The sequence below is a fragment of the Ceratotherium simum genome, chromosome 8 (genome assembly GCF_057802395.1).
Source record: "Ceratotherium simum simum isolate JZ-2026a chromosome 8, ASM5780239v1, whole genome shotgun sequence".
In the NCBI taxonomy this organism is placed as follows: domain Eukaryota; kingdom Metazoa; phylum Chordata; class Mammalia; order Perissodactyla; family Rhinocerotidae; genus Ceratotherium; species Ceratotherium simum.
Genome location: NC_141907.1, coordinates 60,284,621 through 60,308,448, shown reverse-complemented (window position 1 = coordinate 60,308,448; position 23,828 = coordinate 60,284,621). Strand labels below are relative to the sequence as shown.

The following is a 23,828-nucleotide window of genomic DNA, read 5'->3' as shown; positions in this document are numbered from 1 at the left end:
CAGAGAAAACAATTCCAAGACTGAGATCTGGGGGCACTCTAGGATTTACAGATCAGTGGTAGGGGATTGGAGCTATTCAGGAAGATCCAGCATGAGACGGAAAAGCAGGTGGAAACCAGGTGAGTGTGGTATCCTGGAAGCCAAGTGGTAAAAGTGCTTCAAAGAATTCTTCTCCTTAACCCCCTGGGTTCTCAGACTTTGAACAGAGTCAATCTGAGGGTTCTGTGAGATCCCAAGGATTTCATTTTACAAGAATTTCCATTTCTCCCAAGAAAACTCTAAACTAGATCTCAGGTTACCTCTGCATGATGGTTCTGCTGTCTCTGACGTGGCCGGAATGGCAATGGAATTGGGGATCAGAAGACTTTGTTTCTCATGCCAGCTTCACCTTTTACTGTCCCTGTGACCCTGGACAAATTACTTTACTTCCTTGTAAATTGGTCATAGCTACGCCTCCCTGCCCTATCCATAGGCTAATGAAATGGTCCAAGGAGCTAATAAACGGGTAAAGCACTCTACGGGTTGTTGAAGTGTCTACCAAGGAAGCCATTATTGTGATGGAGGTTCAGAGGGACCAATGCTTCCTGTTCTGAAGGCCCAGGGAAGCCAAGTATCTTGGTTGGCAGATGCTGAGGGAATCATGAGACACGCTTCTGGCTGATGTGTCCTTTCAAACGTTACTTCTCAGTAGGATATCTATCCTTTTTAGAAATACTCTTTTTAAATATACTAACACCTAGAATTTCATAATTAATGTGGCTTCTTTTATTTCAAAGAAATTCTTCACTATGGTAGGCCATAAAATGTGATAAATTTATATAATGCTTTCCCAAACTAAGATCAAATGTCTTTAGATTTAAACACATTGTCGTCCTATCATTGCTTTTAAGTCCTTTAATGTATTATGGAAAAAAAGAAAAAGAAAAAAAAGAAAGAGACTATGTTTATCAGTGAAGTTTTTTATGCATGGTGCTTAACACATTTTTTTCAACTGTGTTTTTTTTTTCCAGTTCCCAACAAAAATAAATAAACATTAACAATATCTTGTAAAGTATCAATATTCTCCTTCAATATCTTAAGGTACACAATTATCAAAGCTGATACTGAACACAAACAAATTGATACAATTCAGTACTCTGATAAAATTCACTGTCAAATAAGTTATTTAAACTGTATGCAATACAACTTTATGTTCCATAGCATCTTTAACATAAACTGTATACCAACACGACTCTTCAAACTTAAAAAAGTGCAATTACAGAGTGCAAAAAAAGCAAAGAGAAAAATATATATCTCACATTTAACATCATCCAATTTGAATAACAGATATGATTTAGATAAAATTATTCTTTAGTTAAAACATTAAAGTGTACTCCAGAACACTGTTTATACAAGTTGTTACCCCCTTTCTCCCATATGAATAAGAGTAGGAAAAAACCAGAAAACATTGGGCAGCAAATTAAACACATTTTTTTTCCCAAAAGTCTACAGAATAGATATCGCAGCAAAAATGACAAAGTGAATTTTTAAAAAGTGCATTATTGGAATCAACAGAAATTAGAAACTAGTATCATGCTTTTGCTGCACAAAAATTGATTGGCTATCTGACTGCAGTTGAATTTAGCTAACTCTCTTCTCAAGGACTCCAAAATTAAAATCTGGGTTAAGACATAGTCATACCAGGGCACCATTTCTTCCATTGCTTTGACTTTTGGCAGGGAGATGAGAGCAAAAAACGTTGAGAACAACATTGAATTCTATTGTATTATACATGTTTAATATATTACATAAATCTCAATTTTGAGGTTAAACCTTTAGTACCAACCATAGAACTTTATGTCCTTGATCATAGAGAGTGTCAAACTAGTTATTGTATGGCCTGGGTGGGAAGCCATAAATTCTGCATTTATGCATTGGATTTGCATTTGTTCTCAATTTGTTGGATATAAATAGCCTCTTCTAGAGCTATGTATAGGGAGAAATCTGTAAAATGAGGAAGATAGACTAAATGTGAGCCAAAGTCGTTCCATTGTTTGTCGGAAACATGAGATGACAGCAATCATTTTTTATATTTTTTCAGCGGTATCCTTATTAAAACAGTTATTTTTTACTTATTTTCACCCATAAAAAGCTATTTGGGGGGCCGGGCCAGTGGCGCAAGTGGTTAAGTGCACGCACTCTGCTGCAGCGGCCCGGGTTCACCGGTTCAGATCCCGGGCGTGCACCGACGCACCTCTTGGCAAGCCATGCTGTGGCAGCGACCCATATAAAGTGGAGGAAGATAGGCACGGATGTTAGCTCAGGGCCAGTCTTCCTCAGCAGAAAAAAAAAAAAAAGGAGGATTGGCAGATGTCAGCTCAGGGCTAATCTTCCTCACACAAAAAAAAAGCTATTTGGATCATACCTTTTTATTTAATATGCATTTATAAATAAAGATTTAACTTTTACAGTGGTTCATTTTTTAAGCATTCTTAAATAAAGATTAAAAACACTACAAACTACTTACAATTAGTTATATAATATGAATTGAGATGCTTACGATAGACCAATATGACTCCCTTTTTTTAAATAAAAAAAATGGATTGCAGCTGATTTCGTACTTAGTCAATAAATTTTCCTTGAAACAATCAAAATCTCTTAAAATAGACAGATTTCCTTTACATACAGTAGGTGTCAATAAGGATGTGTAGGATTTAAAATGTGTTCTTACACAGCACATTTGACTTCAGCTATATTAAATGGGAAACAGAAATATCCTTTTGGATCTCACTGAATTTTATTTTATTTCTCTTTATTTTTTAGTTTTATATATTGTTGGTGGAGCAACAGATGACTGTAATTCTGATTGAGCTCATGTGTACAAGTGTGTGTGCATATGAATCGGCACATATATATACATACATATATACATGTTCGTTTTTTCCCCTAATAGTAGGAGACCAGATCGAGGACTTTGGATAAGAGTCACATGAATGCACCAGGGTATGTAATGCAGGGACACATATATAGGAGGCAAGTCCTGGTACCTGGCCCTTTAGAGATGAGCCATCTCTTCTGTTCTCTTTGTTGCCCTAGTACATGCCAGGAAAAAAGGTGGAAGAAGAAGAGACCAGGTGTGTGACCCTGAGAGACTTGACCCAAAGGTCTAGCATTCAATGAGGCAGTCTCCCAGGAGATCTGGTGGTGGTGACAGCTGTGGCTCCTTATGTGGTTGCCCCAAGTACCCTTATTAACTCATTGAGACCATGGGCTCCAAGCACAGGAGCAACCTTAGTTTCTTCCAAAACATAAACAAAAGACAGAAAACAGGACCCTGGTATCACCTCAGTCTCCATAGGAAGGTGACGTTAAGTCTCTAAATTTTAAAAGCTTTCAAATGAATTTGTTCATTTGGAAAAATGCACTACAATTAATTTTTCCCACTTCCTGCATTGGGATATAATTTTTAATATATAATTTTAAATTGTAGAAGAAGCTCCTTACTGCATTGTTTTAAGTTGAAATTCTCTTGTATAGAAAATTAAATAACTGGATTTCCATCTTTAGACAATATATAGAAGGACTGTCTTATATTAGACTTTAAAATAATGATTAGTCCATCAAATTTTGGACTGATTTAACTTTAGAATTCTTCTGCAAAGTCCTTATGAATATAAATAATCTTAAAAAGAAGCACAAATTTTGGCTTCAATTGTGGATTTTTTTTATTGTCTTACGAGCAACAGTTACTGCACATAAATGTACTTTAAAAAAAAGGAACCTTGTGGGGATATAAAATACTTGCTATTTACATAAAAGATGGTATAAAATAAGTTCTTAATTCATTTCACTTAAGGAGAATCTATGAGATGAGTGATCAGTGTCTGCAGGAATTGTGGTTTGGAATAGGGAATTGGCCACTTTCCCGCCACCTTCCCGCCAGACAGATAAACATCTAGCTATAGCTGAGGAAGGGGGTGGACGGAGTATAGCCCTCCTGGGTTTAGTTTGTTTCAAACATGTAGTGTTTAGCACATGATCTATATTTGCTTCTCCCCAATTCCCATTAGCATTACTGTTTTAATACATGATACAGTGGTGTTGACTCATATATCAAACTATGATATAGTCAAACCAATTATCATTGATTTGAGGAGTAGAAAAATATACTTATTAAATCGATTTGACCATATCTTTAGGCTTACAGAAGTCTGTCATTCGCTGACACCTCCTGACCAACGAAACAGGCATTGCTCACTCTTAGGCGTTGTGCAGCAAACAAACAAGCTTTGAAGCTTTCACTCAAGCATTTAGCCCAGGAAACGATTTCTTACAAAAATATCGGTTTTCTTTCTATATTAAATATTTTGTGTACATTATACATTAACAAATAGTCTGTCAAAAATAAAACAAAAATAAAAATTTTCCAAGTATATTAAAAGCACACCATGTTGTCTTAACACATTACCCAACATAAATATTATTAATAAAATAGGAATATTAACATAAGAGGCATGCTGTGCATCCCTGTCCACGAGCTCAATGGCACCATTCAGACTTGTGGCAACACTGGATCCCCTGAGGTCACCCTTTCATATTCCTTCTTTGGTTCTTTCCTCTTTTGATATCTGTACCTAGAAATATTCAGAAAGGAAACTGTCAGCATCAGAGTTAACAGTAAAGAACAAGTATTTTAACAAAAGGAACAAAGCTATGGACTCAAAAGATACAGCAGCATAGTGTTTCCGAAATGACAAAAGTTTAGGTTGGACAAGAGAGAAAAAGCAGGGAGGAAGGGGTAGTGTTCTGTGGTCAAACAGTTTGGGGAGGAGATGGTGAAACAGTTAAAGAAGTTCTCAGAGGCTTTAACATGATCATAGAAATTGCAAAATTCCAGGAGAGCATGTGACTACAATTAAAGCCTTGACTGTTTCTCTCTCTCTCTCTCTCTTTCTTCTCTTCCCTTTTCTTCTCTCTCTCTCTCTCCCTCTCTCTCTCAATCTTCTTTCCTTTCTTTCTTTCTTTCTCTTTCTTCCTTCCTTCCTTCCTCCCTCCCTCCCTCCCTTCCTTTCTTTCTTTCACTAGTATTTTGAATATCACACTACATTATTACATTCTACCCATCACGTTGATATAACGCTATCACCAATATAAATAAAAATAATTAATATTTATTGGGCACTAATTAGGTGACTGACAACATTCTAAGTGCAATATATTCATTATTTATTTTATCCCCATGCTTATCCATTATCATCTTGATTTTACAGATGAAGAAAGTGAAGTACAAATCGGTTATAGAATCTGGCCAAGTTCTCCCATCAAGGGTCACAAATCTATCATGATTCAGAATCTTCATTCGTTCAAACTATCTTCCCAACATTTTGAGTTCATTTCCTCCCCATTTCAGAGATGAGGCCTGTAGCCTCGAGGATGCTGCATAACGTCTATGCTTAGTGGAAGAATACAATTAGAAAGACTTTTTTTGTTGTTTTTTGGTGAGGCAGATTGTCCCTGAGCTAACATCTGTGCTAATCTTCCTCTATTTTGTATATGTGGGATGCTGCCACAGCATGGCTTGATGAGCTATGTGTACGTCCAGGCATGGGATCCAAACCCACGAACCCAGGGACACTGAAGCGGAGCCCACAAACTTAACCATTATGCCACCGGGTCTGCCCCAGAAAGTCTTTGGTTAGACTCCGTTCTGCCACTTGTCAACTACACGAGCTGGAGCATGTCAGCCTGCCTCTCTAGGTATCATTTTCCCCATCTTTATAAAGGAAAGGATTGTAGTCAAAGAACTTTCAGGTGTATTTCAGTTTTAATAATATTCAGTGATCATAACTAATTACCAAGGCATTATTATTTGACAAATACTTAGAATCAAACATGAGAAAAACAAATTTAATCTTAAAAAAGCACACTTTCAGACCTTCAAAAGTAGAAGTGCACTACTTTCAGCAGAAATAAATAATAATAATACTATGGGCTGGCCTCGTGGCTTAGCGGTTAAGTGCGCGCGCTCCGCTGCTGGCGGCCCGGGTTCGGATCCCGGGCGCGCACCGACGCACTGCTTCTCTGGCCATGCTGAGGCCGCGTCCCACATACAGCAACTAGAAGGATGTGCAGCTATGACATACAACTATCTACTGGGGCTTTGGGGGAAAAAATAAATAAATAAAATTTAAAATAATAATAATAATAATAATAATAATAATAAAATTCACTCAAATATACACTGAACAATTTGTACCAGCTCCAAAATAAGAAGGATTTCTTGGAGACATTTTAAAGGCAGCTGTTATTAACTAATTCACACTGTTCCCATGCCTGGTCCTAACCCTAAAAAACTGCCAGTCTGATATTCCGTCAGTCGTTTCAAGGTCCACTCTACTTTTTCTCAGGTACCAGCATACGTCAGTATAGTATAGTACATGAGAACGGAGTGTGACTGTTTTGGGGGACTGACATGAATTATTTTTTTTAAATGAGTTTTTATAATTGTCTAGAAACTCATTTCTACCAGTCTTCCTTGAATTTTAAGATCCTAAGCCTCTGGGCTTACTAATTTACAAGGCTGTGTTTTATGAAATACAAAATTTGACCTAATGAATTAAATACCAGTGGCTAAGTATAAAATTGGCATCATGGCTCATGGTTTACTTTCACACGTATTATCATATGCAGTACTGAAAACAGTCCCGTAATTAGTGCACAATAAGAATTTCTAACTGTATTTTATAAGGGAAGGAACTGATTCTCCAAGTTTGACTTGCATGAAGTCACACAGGTAACAAGTAACAGCTAAAAGTAGAGTCAAATCTAGATGTTCTGCTGCTAAAACTTCTTTATAAATATCATCAGTGCTGAGTCCATCTTATCCCTCTAAATAATACGTTGTCCATATTTGTAAGTCTGTATGGTATAAAAGTAATTTATATTAAAAAACACTGGCTTACCATCTGCAGAAATAGTATAGGGAACCAGCGACGATGACAACAAACAAGATAACAAGAATCACGGTCAGAGCCACATATTCTTTGCTCAAGGGTTGCTGGACAGTTAAAAAGAAGTGCTCACATCGGACACCAGTGTAACCCACTTCACACCTAAAGGAAAATGCAAGAGAAAGATCAATTATTCAAAAAAGAAATCATAATTATGAATCAGTTCTGTAAGAACTAGTCTCACACTATAATGGAAGAAATCAACAAGGCTTGCCAAATGTTGTAAAGATGAATTTAAAGACTGACCTTAAAGCTGGGCCAATATTGATCAAAGAGTTCCACATGGCTCTCAAGCTAAATTGTGGTGTTAAAATGACAGTCTGGTTCAGCTGCCAGGGTGGCTGACAATCTAGAATAGTGTTTTGTAAGTTTTGTAGGTTTAAGGTGCTTTTTGTCTAAATTCATGTAATCAATTCTTAAGATAATAGCTGGTATATAAGTCATTGAAAAGAATAAAAGTTGAGCTGCTATTATGGCAAGCTGGAGAGGGAGGCTTCTGAAGCCATCCCCACTCTGCACCCCTGAAGTATCTGCACAATTTGACAACTGCTATTTGTTCCCTAACTTTAAAAAAATTCACTTAATAAAGTTTCTAATAGAACATATAGACTGCAGCCCACGGAAATATAGAGTAACTCAAAAACTAAAAAATAGAAAGAGATATATGGGTTTAAAAAATCCTGTTTTTGGTTTTTTGTTTTGGGGATATTACCTGCAATAATTTTCATTCATGTCCACCAGGAAGATGCACTGTCCGTGCAAACAGTAGCCATTCATGTCAGAGCTGCACTTTGTTATTGACACTTGAGCCACACGTGGACTGTTTTCTGTCTGAACTGTGAAGGAAATGGAAAGTTGAATATATTCTGCTGCCTTCTTTTTTTTTCGCTAAGGAAGATTCACCCTGAGCTAACATCTGTGCCAATCTTCCTCTTTTTTTGCTTAAGGAAGATAAGCCCTGAACTAACATCTGTGCCAATCTTCCTCTACTTTGTATGTGGGTTGCCGCCACAGCATAGCTGATGAGTGGTATAAGTCTGTGCCCTGGAACTGAACCCACAAAGCTGGGCCGCCAAAGCAGTGTGCCAAACTTTAACCACTATGCTAGGGGGCCAGCCCCTCTGCTGCCTTCTTTGAAGCATTAATCACCCTTTCATAACAGTAACCAAACTGTTATGTTACAGACCTGCTACTGTACCAAAGCACGTCAGGCGCCAGTCAGTGGAGGAGAATTGTCAAGAGCAGGAGGTCACTCTAGTTATCACACCTCCTAGACCAATAAACAAATAACTGACCCCGAAGGCAAATGTCCAACAGACAAACAAAACAAAATAAAATCTGGGGATTTAATCCTCAAAAGACGACTTTTAAGGATAGAAAAATAAAGTTTAAGACACACAAAAATCATTATCCTCCTCAGTTATTCCCTGATCCAAGCAAAGTTTGTCTAATTTTTTCAAATCTCAAAATTTCTGAAATTTTGAGCAAAATTCTGAAGTTCATTACTCCAAAAGCAATTGCAAGCTGAATCCATAAATTGATTCAAGAGAGCAGAATTCTATAATGAGTTTTAAGCTAGTAAGTCTTATTTTAGTGTGCAGTCCCACATTTTTGAGGTTACCATCAAAGAAATCAATCAAAGTCTCCTAACGTCTCTAACAATGAGACCTGAACAAATCCTGAGTTACAAATGCCTCAGGTAAGCAAATACAACACTAAAAATAGGAGCCTCGCTAGAAATAGTGTTGCCACCTACATGTAAAATTCACTTCAGAATGTTTTAATTACTAAAATGTGAAGGAATGCTTATGAAATAGTCAAAAAATAGCATCTTGATTGTAATACTGTTGCTCAAATAACCAATAAAAAAAGGGAGGGGGGCAGACCAAACTTCCAGAGAGCCCAGTGACATAGCAGGACAAGTGAGAAGGTGAAATTATTGTGGAGAAGACCCTGGTTCCTCAGGATAACACTTGACTCATTAGCTCAGACTGAATACACAGCAGATCTCTCTTGAACCACACCCAGAGTCCTCTAGGGTCCTTGAAGGAAAAAGATTGTGCATCACTTCATTTTTGTATCCCTATGCTTCAGCACAGTGTTTGACATGAATTAAGTACTGCATAAATGTTTTCTGAATGAATGCTGTGACTAGAAAGAAAGGACATCATTTGTTCGTTTTATAAAAAATAACAACACTAAATACATTGATTATCTACTGTGTTGTTGTTGTCAGTGCCAATGAGTTGATTCTGACTCCTAGCAACCCTGTGTACAGCAGAGTGGAACCCTGCCTGGTCTTTTTGCACCATCCTCTGGCCTTCGGGCGCTATATCAGACGATCCTCCACTGCCATTCATAGGGTTTTCATGGCCGATTTTTTCGGACGTGGGTGGCCGGGTCCTTCTTCCTAGTCTGTCTTAGTCTGGAAGCTAGGCTAAAACTTGTCCACCACGGGTGACCCTGCTGGTATTTGAAATACCGGTGGCATAGCTTTCAGCATCGCAGCAAATACAGCTGTCACAGTATGACAACTGACAGACAGGTGGTGTGGTTCCCTGACTGGGAAATGAACCGGGTGTGCAGTGGTGAGAAGCTGGATCTTGACTACCAGGACTGGCTATCTACTGTGTACAAAGTTTAAATTTTCCTGTTTTGCCTGGGATCCAACCTCTAACAATGGTTTCACAGCATAGCTCTGGGGAACGGCCAAAGGGAATCTGATTTTCTTTCTTCCCTATCTCTTTAAGATCAAATCTCTCTATATAACCAGATGCCCAGTCCCTCTCCCACTAGTTATTCCTTTATATAATTTTCCCAGATTGCTAGTTCATAAGGGGGTTAAAAAATCCTTTTGTTACTACAATAGCTACCCCCTCTTTTCCACCGTCACATATTTAGAGTCTTTGAGTTTACATTTCTGTTAAAAGTGTATAATCCTCTGATGTAACATTGACAAAGTTGGGATTACCTAAAGCTGTGCAGTTATCTTCAGATTCTTCTGGGATACAGGAAGGAATCACAGTTGTACTGAGAACTGCTTGTAGAAGATGGAAACCTATTTATGGAGGAAAATCAAATATATAATTTATACTTCAAGGAAAGAAACTTTAATCAGATTTCCACATAACTGCAGTATTTATGGAGTTGTCTTAATTATTTTAAGAATTTGACCCATCAAAACCATAAAGGAAATAATTCATTGAAACAAGTGTATAATTGAAAATAAATGAACCCCCAGCTCTTCTATCCAAGGGTAAAAGTCTTGGCATTACATTCATAGTTGTAGATTTGACCTGCTCTAAACATTTCATGGTCACCTTTTCAAAGATCTGATTTTGAAGTTTGATTTCCTAAGGAGTTTAGCAACTGGAACACTAGAGAATTTCTACCATTTTCCTCCATGATGTATTCAAAGCAATGCTCCAAGGTAGAATCTATCACAAAAGAGGGCTTCAAATAAAAATCAGGTTCTATTTATAGTAACAACTAAACAGGACTCTCAACCTAAGGTACATTTGTTGTTGATTTAAGTGCCTAAGTTGCTCCTTGCATTGTATTAGGAATGAAAATAGATTGTAATTAATAAAATGTAATCTAAGTCAAGTCAGAATATCTCTTATCTAATATAGGACAGAACACCTATGCTACATGAACCACACTGAACCCTCGAATCCAGTTTCTGTCAGGCCAATAAGAGTCTGAACATGGCGTTTCATCGTGTGTCTCCACTGGAAAGATGAATGTTGGAAAACAGGCACCAGAATGACTCAAGTAGTTTCTGAATTCCATAGAAAGCCTAAGAAGAATCCTTTTAATTGCATGGGTGTTTACTAAAGAGAGTTTAGCCTCTTCTGTTAGGAGTCAGCTATTTGCACTTCAACCACTCCTTCCAGTCTCCATGAGTAACTTACATAATGTCAATGGTGGCGGTATTAGCCGTAGTTGGCAGCAGTTAACATTTCTTGAACATGTAGTATATGCAGACATATTCTATCCTCCTTGTCTATATTATCTCATTTAATCCTCTCAGGGACTCTTTGAGGAAGATACTATCGTTATTCCCACTAGACATATGACAAAACTGAGACATAAAGAGTTTAAGTAACTTTCCCAAGGGTACATAGCAATGTTGGCATGGGCCACATTATAGAATCTGGAAATGGGCAATAATACTAGAGTATAGTGTACATCACAGGGAACAAACTAGGGTAAATGTAATTGAGGCACAGTATTTAACCACATAGGGAGGCCACAAATTATGGCAGAAAGGCAATCTTGGGAGAAAACTTGAGCTATGTGATTTATTTTCCCTACCTCATAGAGTTTGGGGGAGAATTAGATGAAATGATATTTTTCTGAAATGCCTAGCATACCAGAGACTCTCATCAATGTTCCTTGATCCTCAACGTGGAGCCTCTAGTTTTAGCAGTCTATGTGGGTAGTGCCCTCTACTGGTAAAACAAGATTATAAATCTCTTTGCAATTTGATATTTGAAAGGATAATTTAGTCCACATAATAAAGGAGTTTATTTTATTTTTTTCGATCAGAGGAGGCTTGAATCTGTTGAGTAAATTGTCTACCCTTTAGGTACTAAAAAATAAATTACACATCAGCATCATTGTTTGTAATTTTGTTTCAAACTTGACACTTACAACAATCCTGTGAAATAGTTATTAGCATTATTAGCCCCAAACAACCTCAGTTAAATTAAATGTCTTGTCCAAGACCAATTATCTAGTGATCATAGAAGATAAGAGTTAGGCATCTGTCTTTTGACATCAAGTCTCATAATCTTTCAACGATTTGAAAATACTTTTTGAAAAGTTTAGAACTATCTCCTCCCCACTCTGTATTTCTCCTGCAACATAAATGCTGCTTCAAGTGCTCTTATAGGAAGATAAATCATCTTTTTTAGATGACAAAAAGTGTTTAAAGTTTGGATTTCATTTTTGGTTGAACAGAGATTTTAAAAAGTTGATTTTGTCCCCATTGCTTTTTATGGAGGATGAGCCAGATTCTCACTCATGTCAATTTTGTTGTACTCTCAATATAATTTTGCCAGGCACCTCTACTACTAAAGAATTAAACCCTTTAATTTATACAGTCTGCTCGACACAAACTGGAGTTCCAAATGTGTGTTTTTATATCCTTAACATTCCTATTCCTTCATGCTTCTTCAACTGAGGAAAGCTTTGGGGGAGACATTACCAATTCTCCCACCACAACAGGGCCAGCCAGGTCCATTGTGCAAATGCACATTTGGAGCTCACTTTTCTATCCTTTGTAGAAATCAGAGACTAGCCTTTCCTGTTTGGAATTGCTTACAACTGCAACCTGTGACTATTAAAGAATGCAGCTAATTGTTTTGGGGTGTTGCTTCTTAGGTTTCTTTCTTTCTTTTTTTTTTTTAAGGTTTTTAGTAATTGTTAGTCTTTCCACTGTTGGAAACTTTGTTCCAGTTGGTCAGGCCACAGGTGAAATATTTGTCTTTGTGAGTTAAAGAATGTTCAGCCCAGGGCGTGCCTCCGTAAAAACTGGGCTCCCCTAACCTGTGACGCTCCCTTGGACATAGTCCATTGCTCAGGATGGTTTCTGTGAGACTGGCTACATTAATCCAACGTCCGGGTATTTTACAGATAAAATGGTAAATCATTTTAAACAGTTCTCTCAAATGAAAGTGTTTAGACTACAGTTCCATCATGGATGTATGTAGCCAATAGAATAGCAAAATTGGTTCTAAATTATGTTTCCATCTGCACAGCTCCATTGCTCTAAAACAGTGGTTCTCAAGCTTCCCTCAACCTGACCTCTACTCCAGGCCCTTGCAAACTAGGGTAGAGGGCTAGGTGAGGGTGATCAAAAGATTGAAAAAGTTCATCATGGAAGATTCTGATATCTACCATCCTGTCACCTTTAAGAATCACTACTCATTATTTTAAAGTCATATAGGAAAGGAATAGATGCTAGAGTCATATCCATGTATTTCCCTAATATTTCAGTTTTTCACGACTTGAGTGTTATTTGAAATAACAATCTCTCTATGATTCAATTGCAAATATTTTACTAATTTTTTGATCCTTGACCACGGGTGCATGCTAAGAAAATAATTCACTATGACACTAAAGATTCTGGACAGTGTCAGTAGGTCAGAACACAGATCTGGCGGCAAGCTTTACATTGGTAAGTAAGATAAGAGGAATTCTGTGCAAGGTGATATGGGGTAAATGTTCCGTAAACTCAAAATTGGCAGTTGGAACTTCTATTTCTTTCTACAGGGAACGATCCCTGTAGAGGCCATTATTTCTGTCAAATTTCCAAATGAGTTTTAGGAATCTGAAGCTCGTCTATTCATCGCTCTACCTTCAACTTTCAGAGATCGTGTTTCTGTGAATCTCAAATGTGCCAGCAGGAAGTGGTGCCAGTGACTCACAGGATACAAATCACCTCTACCCTGTGAGTCAGGGCAGAACCTACACCCTTACACAATCTTGGGGACTGTGTGTGGGGGAGGTTGAGTACCATCCTCCGAATGGGGGTAGCACTAAATGTCGTGGGCCCGGGACATTAAGAAGTGCTTGCCCAATAGTCAGGGGGATTGTCAGATGTAGCAAATGTCCCTCTTATTGCACATAGTTTCTTTGGCCTTGCTTCCTTATGGCTACACTGAGGGGCTCATCTAGAAGGAAGCTGGGATTTGGTGACTGGCTGACCAAGCCAAGTCTGCAAAATCGAGTGCATTGCTCAGGGATAAAATGGCTCTCCTGAAAAACAATCTAGCAAATAAAAATGACCCCAAATTAAAATGAGGTTGGTTATAGAAGGAAAGGAATGCACCTTATTTTTCTAATTTAACCTTTTAGAATATTTAGACCAGAACAGCAAACTCACAATGAATCATGGTATTTGTCCAGCCCAAACTGGTAGCAAAATCCGCTTTGTTCACACTTTTGCTGTGGTCACATGCCAACCTACTCACGGACTGTTAGGTTTCTACCTTCTTCCATGGCAGTCTATAATTTTTGGATTTGTCTTTAACATAGCAGGCTTGTTAGGTCTTGTATACTTTCAAGGAGTGAATACGCTTCCCCATTTCCAGATGCTTTTGTTTCAAATTATTTTTTTTGTTGTTTGCTTGTTTCAAATTAAATTCCACTATTAGATAAGGTCTTGCTTCATTTTGTTTATATCTTTTTTTTTTTTTTTTTTGGTGAGGAAGATCAGCCCTGAGCTAACATCTGTGCTAATCCTCCTCTTTTTTGCTGAGGAAGACTGGCCCTAAGCTAACATCTATTGCCAATCCTCCTCCTTTTTTTCCCCAAAGCCCCAGTAGATAGTTGTATGTCATAGTTGCGCATCCTTCTAGTTGCTGTATGTGGGACACCGCCTCAGCATGGCCGGACGAGCAGTGCGTCAGTGCGTGCCCAGGATCTGAACTTGGGCCTCCAGTAGCAGAGCACGAGTACTTAACTGCTAAGCCACAGGGCCGGCCCTCATTTTGTTTAAAATAATTGTAAACTCTTTATCACATCAGATACTGAAAAGAACTAGTGTCAGTACTTTCTAGTAACATCCTATGTTTCAAAGAATAATATATATACATACACACACACCAAATAAACCTTGCCTTCTGCCAGCAATCATTCTTCCTACAGTTTCTCAAGGTTAACTTTATAACTAAGTTACATTAAAAACTAAATGTAAAAACTAGCTATAACTATTTGAGGTAAAACAAGACGAAACCAGAGGTTGATATAATAAAGGAGTACACATAAGTATTTCTTTAAATTTTGAGTTTTAAAAGATAGACATAGGATCTTCTTTGTCAGGTGGCAAGAAAAGATTTAATAGACTATGTTTTTCATTCATAGGCATCAAATTATACTCTTCAATTTGGTTGTAATTTCTAAATCACACTTCAAAGTTATTGTATATTTTAGTCATCATACAATACTATACTTCAAGCTATTCAAATCAAGAACCAGTGAGTCAAAATATGTGTATAGCTTATTTTACCCTAAAAATGGATTTAAAGATGTATATCTTGTTAACATGGAAGTGTTCTCACAGTACAGGGGAACGGGTATCAACTCTTGTGTAAAGGGTTCAATTTATATTAATCTGCGTGTTTTGGAATTTTGTGACCAAGAGCTCTCCACATGGGATTTGCATCCTCTAAAAGCCAAAGATTCATTTCCAGAGTATTATTTCAAACATTCTATTGGAAATATTCGTTTTTCTTCAAAATAATGTTACATGGGAAGGTCTTTTTATAACCTTTTCTACCTTTGCTTTCTTCCCCATTGCTTCTCACACCTATCCCTATAGATCCAATTCAGAAATTTAAATTACTATTACATTATGGTTTTGAAAGAAAAATCTCCTAAAGGGGCAACTGTTTGGATTATGAATGTTTGCCATTTGCCTTTTTTTCATTATGATCATATTGCGGCCTGATGCTTTGAATGCTTAATAGCATTTTTAGAAGCATATTGACTAGTATATCATGCGTTTTTAATAGAAGCCTATTGCAAAAATGAATTTGCAAAAGGACAGAGTTTTAATCAGTGATCATTAAAAAAAAGAGAGAAAATGAGAACATAAACGGTAATTTTGCATAATGCAATTAGCACATTAGAAGCTGCTAAGAAATTTTATTTTGTGTAAATGTATTTTTAGTTAACATTGGAGACTTCAACTTCAGTGAGAAGCACATATGCATCTGCAGTATGACAGTAGGGTGGTAAAGGCTTAGTTACACCCAATAAACAGAAAAGAAGAAGGAGAACAGCTTAGCCTTTTAGTAACTACATGTGTCAAATTACAGTTGTTCAATAAATATCTACTGAGATTTTTCTATCTGCAAGATATTGAACAAGATGCTGAAAGGAAGATTGATGCAAAAGACATAGCTCCTGTCCTAAATTGAGGCAATGGAGCTAGACACCTGTGGGTGGAGAGGAGAGGAGAGAATTCATAGATAATGCCAAGTTTCTGGCCAGAAAATATCAAGGAGGCTGGTGACATTAAAAGAGTAGAAAACAGGCAGGTCAGCATGTTTGTGGTGGTATTTGCAGCTGGTAGACATGAAAGGAAGACGTAATAAATGAAGGAATTTGAGTTTGTAGTTCACTTATCATCTATTTATATTTGTGAGGCACCTGGGAATGCAGATCTTGAGTAAAAGAATAAGAATGGAGTTGATGGAGGCTATTCAAAAGGCACATGAGGAAATATGACCTTCACAGGCAAAGGAGCCATTCAAATGTTCCAAGGGAAATAGTATGGAATAGAAAATAATAGAACTTTGGGAAATAGGTGGTAAGGAGTACACAGAAATGGCCAAGGGAATTGGAGAAAAAAGAAAGTTCAGTGTGGTGGGAGCCAAGAGATCAGAGTTATAAAAGGAGGCATGGGGTGGTCAGCCATGCAATGATTAAAGAAAGCATGAGTGACTCCATCATAAATAAGATTCATTATTATTCAGAGTAAATTGTGCTAAAATCAACAATAAAAATTGCTGTTGATTTTTTTAACACTAGAATTGGTTTTATATTTGCACCCAGCTTACCATTAATGTTAATTTTGTCTTGATAACTCAAAAACTGATTATTCAAACTGTGAATTATGAGTGGCAATGTGTTATACCAATGGGAAATACATTAGGCTAGTGGTTCTCAACCAGAAGCAATTTTGCCAACCAGGGAAATTTGGCAATGTCTGAGGACACTTTTGGTTGTCACAACTCAGGGGGGTGCTACTGACACGTAGTGGGTAGAGACCAGGTTGCTGCTAAACACCCTGCAATGTATAGGACAGCCCACAGCAAAGAATTATCCAGTCAATAATGCAAATAGAGCCAAGGGTAAAAAACCCTGCATTAGGGGGGCCGGCCCAGTGGTGCAGTGGTTAAGTGCACCACTGCAGCGGCCCAGGGTTTGCCAGTTCGGATCCGGGCATGCACAAGCGCACCGCTTGTTAGGCCATGCTGTGACGGCGTCCCATATAAAGTAGAGGAAGATGGGCACGGATGTTAGCCCAGGGCCAGTCTCCCTCAGCAAAAAAGAGGAGGATTGCATCGGATGTTAGCTCAGCGCTGGTATTCCTCACACACACACACACACACACAAAAACCCTGCATTAGATCCATGAGGTTTGGAGTCCAGTTCTAGCTCAGATACTGATTTTATCCCCCATAAGCTGAGTTTCCTTATCTCTGAAAACAGAGACCTAGGAGTAGGGTGGAGTAGAGGGGAGATGGAATTTAGATTAGATTACTCTAAAGTTCCTTTCAATTCTAAAACAATACTTCTCTTTCACTGACTATCCATCATTCAGTCATTATCACTGCTCAGTAACTTCTCTCTCTCTCTCTCTCTCTCTCTCTCTCTCTCTCTCTCTCGCACCCGTGTACACACACACACACACAAAGTGTGTGTAATTTAAGATACACTTAAATTTTGTTAGGCATACCATCAGTGAACACAGACTGTATTAAGAGAGAGAACCGGGAAAGAGAGGGAAGAAAGATTATTAGACTTTATCAGAAACAACAGAATTGAATTTTCAAAAACTATTGCTTATTCTCAAAATATTTTGCTTCTCAAGCACATTTTCAAAGAACAATTGGTTGAGTCAAAACATAGTGGTGAGAACTCTGAATAAAGTACCAATCTAATCATCCATCCAACAAACGTTTATTGAGTGTTTCACATAAGTCTATCACAATATGAATGATAAAAGGTGAGTATAGTACCAGTAAGGAGGGACAGTGTGATATGACAAGGGCAGGACCAGAGGGACAAGTGGGAGAGGTGCAAAAGAGGGGCGAGGGGTGCAGGCTGCATAGCTATTTTTGAGTGGTGGGAAAAAGGTGGAAGGGGTCATTAGAGAAGGCTTGAGCGAGGAAGTGACGTTTTTCTTCAGTCTTAAAGGATGAGTAGAACTTTGACCAAGAGTGAAGAGTGAGTTGGGAGCATCCCCAGTAGAGGCTACAGCATATTCAAACACGGAGACTTACACGCTAGACAACTCATTTCTTTTTAAGTCTGTTTCCTCATTTGCAAAATGGGAATAATAATACCTTTCCTGGCTAAAAGGGAGTTATTGTAAGGATCAAATGGGCATTTTGTAAGAAAGCGCTTGATGATGATGATGATAACTCTAATTTTAAAAGTGCTTTTTCTTATTTTCTAATATCATCATATTTATTAAATCCATATACAATAACCTAACAACATAGCTATTATAATCTCCATTTTACAGATGATAAAACAGAGGCTCAAAGAGAAATAAATCTTTGTGAAAGTATGAAATAAAAGAACTGAGGTGTGAAATCTGTATTGTATACACTATCTATGTCTCAATTCAAAACTATAAAGTTTCACAAAAATAAATGTGTGTGTGTATATGAGAGAAAGGGGCTTTTTCTCTCATCCTAGGATTCTCAAGAGGATCTATATTTAACTCAGTTTCATGCCTCAAATTTAAAATTCAGGACTTTTAACCTAAGAATTTAAGGGTTAACATTTTTTTCTGGACAATCAGCAAATCATCTTGTGTATTATAAATAGTATCCTAGTTAATTAAATCATTACTTTAACTTAGAAAGGCACTGAACCTTTACTTGCTCTGTAACTAGACACCCAGTCTTACATAAACTGCATCGCCAGAGGACACTGAGTCTGTCGCATTACTTCATTTTTTCAAAGGTTCCAGAATTGCGATACCAAGGCAATGGCTGTTAGAGAGCTCCTCCCTGAGGATCTCTCCAATTACAGCTTTGGGAAGCCTTCCCAATGTCTTCTGATGGAATGTTCCCAACAGCAGTTACAGCCATATTAATTAGACAATTTGCATAGGCCTACATTCAGAATAAAGATTGACAGATGAGGAAACTATACCTTAATGATTGGTCTCTTTGAAGAGAATTTCTTTCCTGACAATTGCATCTCTTGGTTGACCATTAACCAGGAAATGGGAGATTCTTGTGCAAAAACGGACAGAAAACATTCAAATTCAATTTTTCCAAAGTGACTACTTGAGTATCGTACTTTTTTTTTTAACCAAGGAAGTACGTCTATTTTCTCACTGTTAATAGAAACGTGCTGTCGATTCCAACTTGGTCCCTTATTGACACTACATTCAATTCACAATAATATAAAAAGGATACAGGGAATAAAAAGAATACAGGGAAAAAACAGGTATCCTTGATTGCTTTACTTAATACACTTCTAGGAAGATATAAAATAAAAGCCCCAGTCTACTGACATAGACAATAAAAGCCATTTCCTGGGAACTGTGTTGATTAAAAACGCTGAACGTAAGTTAAGTGAAAATTCAACGTATTTTAGCACAATTTAAAACAGTCACATGTTTTCTGCACCTGATTTTGAGTGATAACATAAAGATACCATTTCTGTACGTATGCTTGTCCCCATAACAGGTTCTAAGCCCTGGGGCAGCCCCCAGACTACTCTGGAACTTCTCTATTAGAACCTGTTATGTTTATTATGCTCCTGATAACCCTGAGACTCTCTGGCTCCTTACACATTATTCCAGAATGACCTTGCCATTTACTATCTCTAAGTCTTTGGAAGGTATTTGACTGCACTGAGCCTTAGCTTCTTCATTTGTCAAACTGGGCTAATCATACCTACTTCATACAGTTATTTTAAGGAGTAAATGAGATGATATATGTAGGGCACCTAACACACAACATGGTTGGCTCACAGGAGGCATTTAGTAATTGTTAGTTCCCTTCCCATCTCCTGGGTTTGGGCCCTAGTGGTGAACCACACACCCCAATTACCCAAGCTGTTCATATGGCAAGATGATACAGAAGGCAGCCAGAGTACCTGGGTCAAAATCCAGACAGGAGAGGCCTGTCATCATGTTCTCTGCCTAGGATGTGTCACCTCAGGTTGTGCCAACACACAGGCAGCTCATAAACTCTCCGAGTCAATAGAACAGTTCTGAGACGAGCCAATGTCTCATTGAGATCAGTGCTTCTTATATTTCAAGAAAGAATCTTTATTCTGCTCAATTCTCTGTCATTGTGCAATCAAGTAGGGATAAATTGTCTTAGAGATGTCATTCAGGAACACACTCAAAAGCCCATTTGGGTATCAATGAAAATGTTTGATTTTAGATCGAGAGCCCCTAAACATTCATTGTAGAACTCAAGATAAAAATTTCTCCTCTTTGAAACAATCACAAGATTAGAAATGATAATTCAGCACTAAAACTGCAGATTATTTAGAAATGTGGTATCTAGTTTGGGGTATCTCAACTTTTTTACTTAACGTTCGGTAGGCTAAAAGTGCTTGCAAAGCCAGGTGTGAACTTTCTCAGATTAGCACTGCTTTTCTATGGGAGCTTGGGTCACAGTTTCCCAATCTATAAAGCAAGAACATCAATATCAAACATTTGTAAAATGTAAAAGTAATCAAATGATTGTGTGAGTGAGTAGCAATTTACATCTGCATGTGTTGGAGGCAGAGGATGGAACTGAAGGTGTCCATATTTTTCCACCATCATAAATATATATAAATTCCACAAAAAGCAACAATAAAATGTTTGCTGAAATATAAAATAAATGTCTCCTTCTTTTGAAAGACAGACATTTGGGAAAAGCATTTCTGGTAATCTATTGTTTGGTAGCTTTGCCTTTTTCCCACACGCTTTAGAATATGACTACTGGATCTGCATACCTGAATAGAATGTAGAGATAGGATATAGAACTTCAAACAGGAACTTTTCTAGTGGCGGAGAAATATCTAAACAAACTGGGAAAACAGAAACTGACCTAACTTATTTGGAAATGGGCTTGGCAGCTGATGAAATAGATGAACTATAATTAAGTAACGCAATAAAGGAGTTAAGCACTTTTATGACAACAAAAACACACACCACACACACACTAGGTGGGTGGTAACCAAGTTATTCATAGGCTCTTGCTGTATCAAATTAGAATATTCAATGAGTGGCCCAGAACAGACACTTGCATTGTTCAGATGCAACCTTACAGGTAGAAAAAAAACCACTAAGCCATTCTGACCTCTAGGTTAATTTCTCACTCTAGGAAGACTGTCACATTTCCAATTTTATTCTTTTCACAAAGACTTCTAAACAAAGACAGCAAAGCCACAATATTTACTGAGGATCTCCTAGCAAGTCATTCTTAGCACAGTTTTGGTAGAAACCACAGATCCTGTTTCCACTTATGTTCTTGAACCTGGACCAGTAAGTTCCAACTATGCATAGTATGCATTTCATTAGGTCTCCCAACCCCTGAGATAAGTCATGTCGAAATAATAATTTAACTGTCACATCCTGCACAGGTAGAGTTAGTCTGTTGGGGCAATTCACCTCACTGCCACAGGAAGAATGTGAGACTGGCAACTTTTATTTCCTTATTCAAAGAACATTCAAAGCTGTATGTTCATATGCAGCTCCAAACTCCTCTCGAAGTTTAAGGAAATAGGAATTAGGAAGAAGAGATTTTTTTCAAACCAGGAAGGCTACATAAAGATTTTTTTTTTTCCTGCCCAGAAGAACAAAATCATCTCAAATAGGAAGACAGGCACTAAAGTACACTCAGAGATTACTGGATTTGGGGTGCAATTAGCAGCAAGTGAAAAGCGCCTGACCAGCCTACCACGCTGCGGGCTGGGGGACCGGAAGCGGCCGATGTTAGGGTCTAAGGGCGTCTGGGAGCCCCAGGCCCTTCCCATGTCCCTCCTGCTCCAGGTACGCAAGTACGGCGTTTAATTCCTTCGCGCCCGGAGCTCCAGCAGAGCTGGCACCACCAGCTCATGCCAGTGCCCCCAGAAGCTTAACCAGGCTTGATTTAGAAAACTGCGGGCAAGACAGAGAAGCGAAAGCATTTCTTTCCAAAAGGTCAATTAGGCGCGGGTCTAGTCTCTACTCCCCCACCCCCACCCCGCTCAGCAAGAAAGAACAAAATTTGAAATGTCAACACTGCTTCCCAGGTCTCTAGATTTCAAGAACTGGCAAATTTTCAAAAGAAAAAAACAATAGCTTTTCGATTTTTTATTTTGCCTAATAAGGAGCTACATTAATACATGCATAACATACATACCAATAGTAATTGATCAATGAAAGACATTTTTAACACAGATTGCCGCTCCCCACCCCACCCCATTCCATCCTAGACTTAAGGGAAAGACAGGCTCACGTAACAAGAAACATCCTTTTAAGTGGAGTGCACTTCGGCTCCGTGGAAAACTCCCTACTCGTCAAGTGACCCAAGCCCAGGGGCCGCGCTGTCTCCCCGGCGGCGGCGGGAGCGGGGCTGCGGCGGCCGGAAGGGGGCGGCCGGGGGCTTACCCAGGCAGAGCAGCAGCGCCTGGAGCGGGCCGGCGCGGCGCGGCTCCATCCTGCTTCCCGCGGCGACCATCCGGGAAGCGCGCGGGCGCTCGGGCCGGGCGGCGGGCGGAAGGCGGCGGGCGGCTGCGGGCAGCAGGCGCACTGGCCCGGGCAGGAGCCGGCGGGGCTTCGCGGCCGCGGCAGGAGCGCGGCGGAGAGCCTGCAGGGGCCGCGCGTCAGCCAGTCCCTGGGACACTGGGCCTGTCAGGCAAGTGAGCTCAACTGCCCCGCGCTGCGACCTTTATAAGTCTGGGGAGGGGCCTGGGGCCCAAGGACTAACTAGCGGGTGAGGTACAAAGTGCCCAGAGTTTCATAATCGGCCCCGGGGAAGGAGTGGCCGGAGGACTGTCCGGATGTCACCCTCCCTCTCAGAACACCTGAGAGTGGTTGAGGAATGAGAAAATGCTCTTCTGGTTAGCCTTAGACTACTCCCCGAACTTTTCCATCTCCCTCTGACTCCCGCGGGAGGAGGTGGGGAGCGTGGACCAGATGGGTTGGTTTGCTTTTTGGGGTCACCTGCCCGGTAGTGGGTGGTTTTTGTTGCTCTGGGTGACAGGCACAACTTGAATCAAAGTTTGTCTTCCAGCCAAGGCTGGTGTTCCCAGTACGTGCTTTTGGAAAGCTGCGTGCGTGATAGAGTGACTTGTGGACATTCTTGAAGTTTGTCAGCGGCTCAGGCGCTCTCCTTGTTTTCATACCGACACCACCCAGAAGTGCCTTACGTGTCTACACGTTTCTTCTCAGCCCCTCTGCTTCCAGCATGGTATAGTAGGCATTTATGGTTTCAGAGTCTAGTACTTATCATGGTGATCATTTTGTAATGTATATAAATATCTAATCCCTATGATGTACACCTGAAACTAATAGGATATTGTATGTCCGTTACACTTCAATTAAAAAAAAAGTCTAGTAATTATGAAGAAAAGCCTAAAATTATTTTTTCTCTGTCCTATTTACCATCCATCAGCCTACTGCTTTTAATTTAACTTCCCCAAATTTTGCTTTAATCCTGTCGCTCCCGGTGCAAAATCTTTCAGTGACTTCCCATTGCCTTTTGGACAAGGCCTGCCGCAATGTGAACCAAATCAATCTTTTCAACCTCAGCTCCCACTAGGTCGCCAAATTGTCCCACCTCAGCTAGGCTGCAAAAGTCACTCTGCCTTTGCTGATGGAGTTCCAGTTCAGGGGAACGGCTGCCTTTTACTGGAAATAGTCAAATCCTACTCATTTTCGTTTTTCTCCTCAAGGGCCTGGATTTCTTGAGCCTACAGGGATCTCTTTTCATTCTGATCTCTTACAGCTTGTATTGTTTATCGTCCCCCTAGACTCGTAAAATTATAGATCTGGCCCTTCACACCTGATGAAACTACTTTGTATTGTTTAACTTTTCTTGTTCATAAGTCATATGTTCAGATCTGTACGAATACATACATTGTCCTACTTTTTAT

At 39.0% G+C, this 23,828-nt stretch overlaps 1 protein-coding gene across 1 annotated transcript; it reads right to left on the bottom strand.

Moving 5' to 3' along the window:
- Positions 1-943: 943 nt before the first annotated feature.
- Positions 944-22,575, bottom strand: EREG (epiregulin). The gene is made up of 5 exons (XM_004419235.3): positions 22,342-22,575; positions 9,961-10,047; positions 7,702-7,825; positions 6,942-7,091; positions 944-4,613 (listed from the first exon to the last, which is right to left on the bottom strand). Exons 1-5 carry the CDS (start codon positions 22,409-22,411, stop codon positions 4,532-4,534), a joined length of 513 nt encoding a protein of 170 aa, XP_004419292.2. The 5' UTR covers positions 22,412-22,575; the 3' UTR covers positions 944-4,531.
- Positions 22,576-23,828: the final 1,253 nt, after the last annotated feature.

Bases quoted from the DNA above. Each gene is read 5' to 3' on its own strand.
- EREG (XM_004419235.3), bottom strand. From the start codon at position 22,411: ATGGTCGCCGCGGGAAGCAGGATGGAGCCGCGCCGCGCCGGCCCGCTC. The intron at 10,048-22,341 runs GTAAGCCCCCGG...CTCCATAAATAG, and splicing joins GGCGCTGCTGCTCTGCCTGG to GTTTCCATCTTCTACAAGCA. The intron at 4,614-6,941 runs GTAAGCCAGTGT...GAATATTTCTAG, and splicing joins CTATACTATTTCTGCAGATG to GTACAGATATCAAAAGAGGA.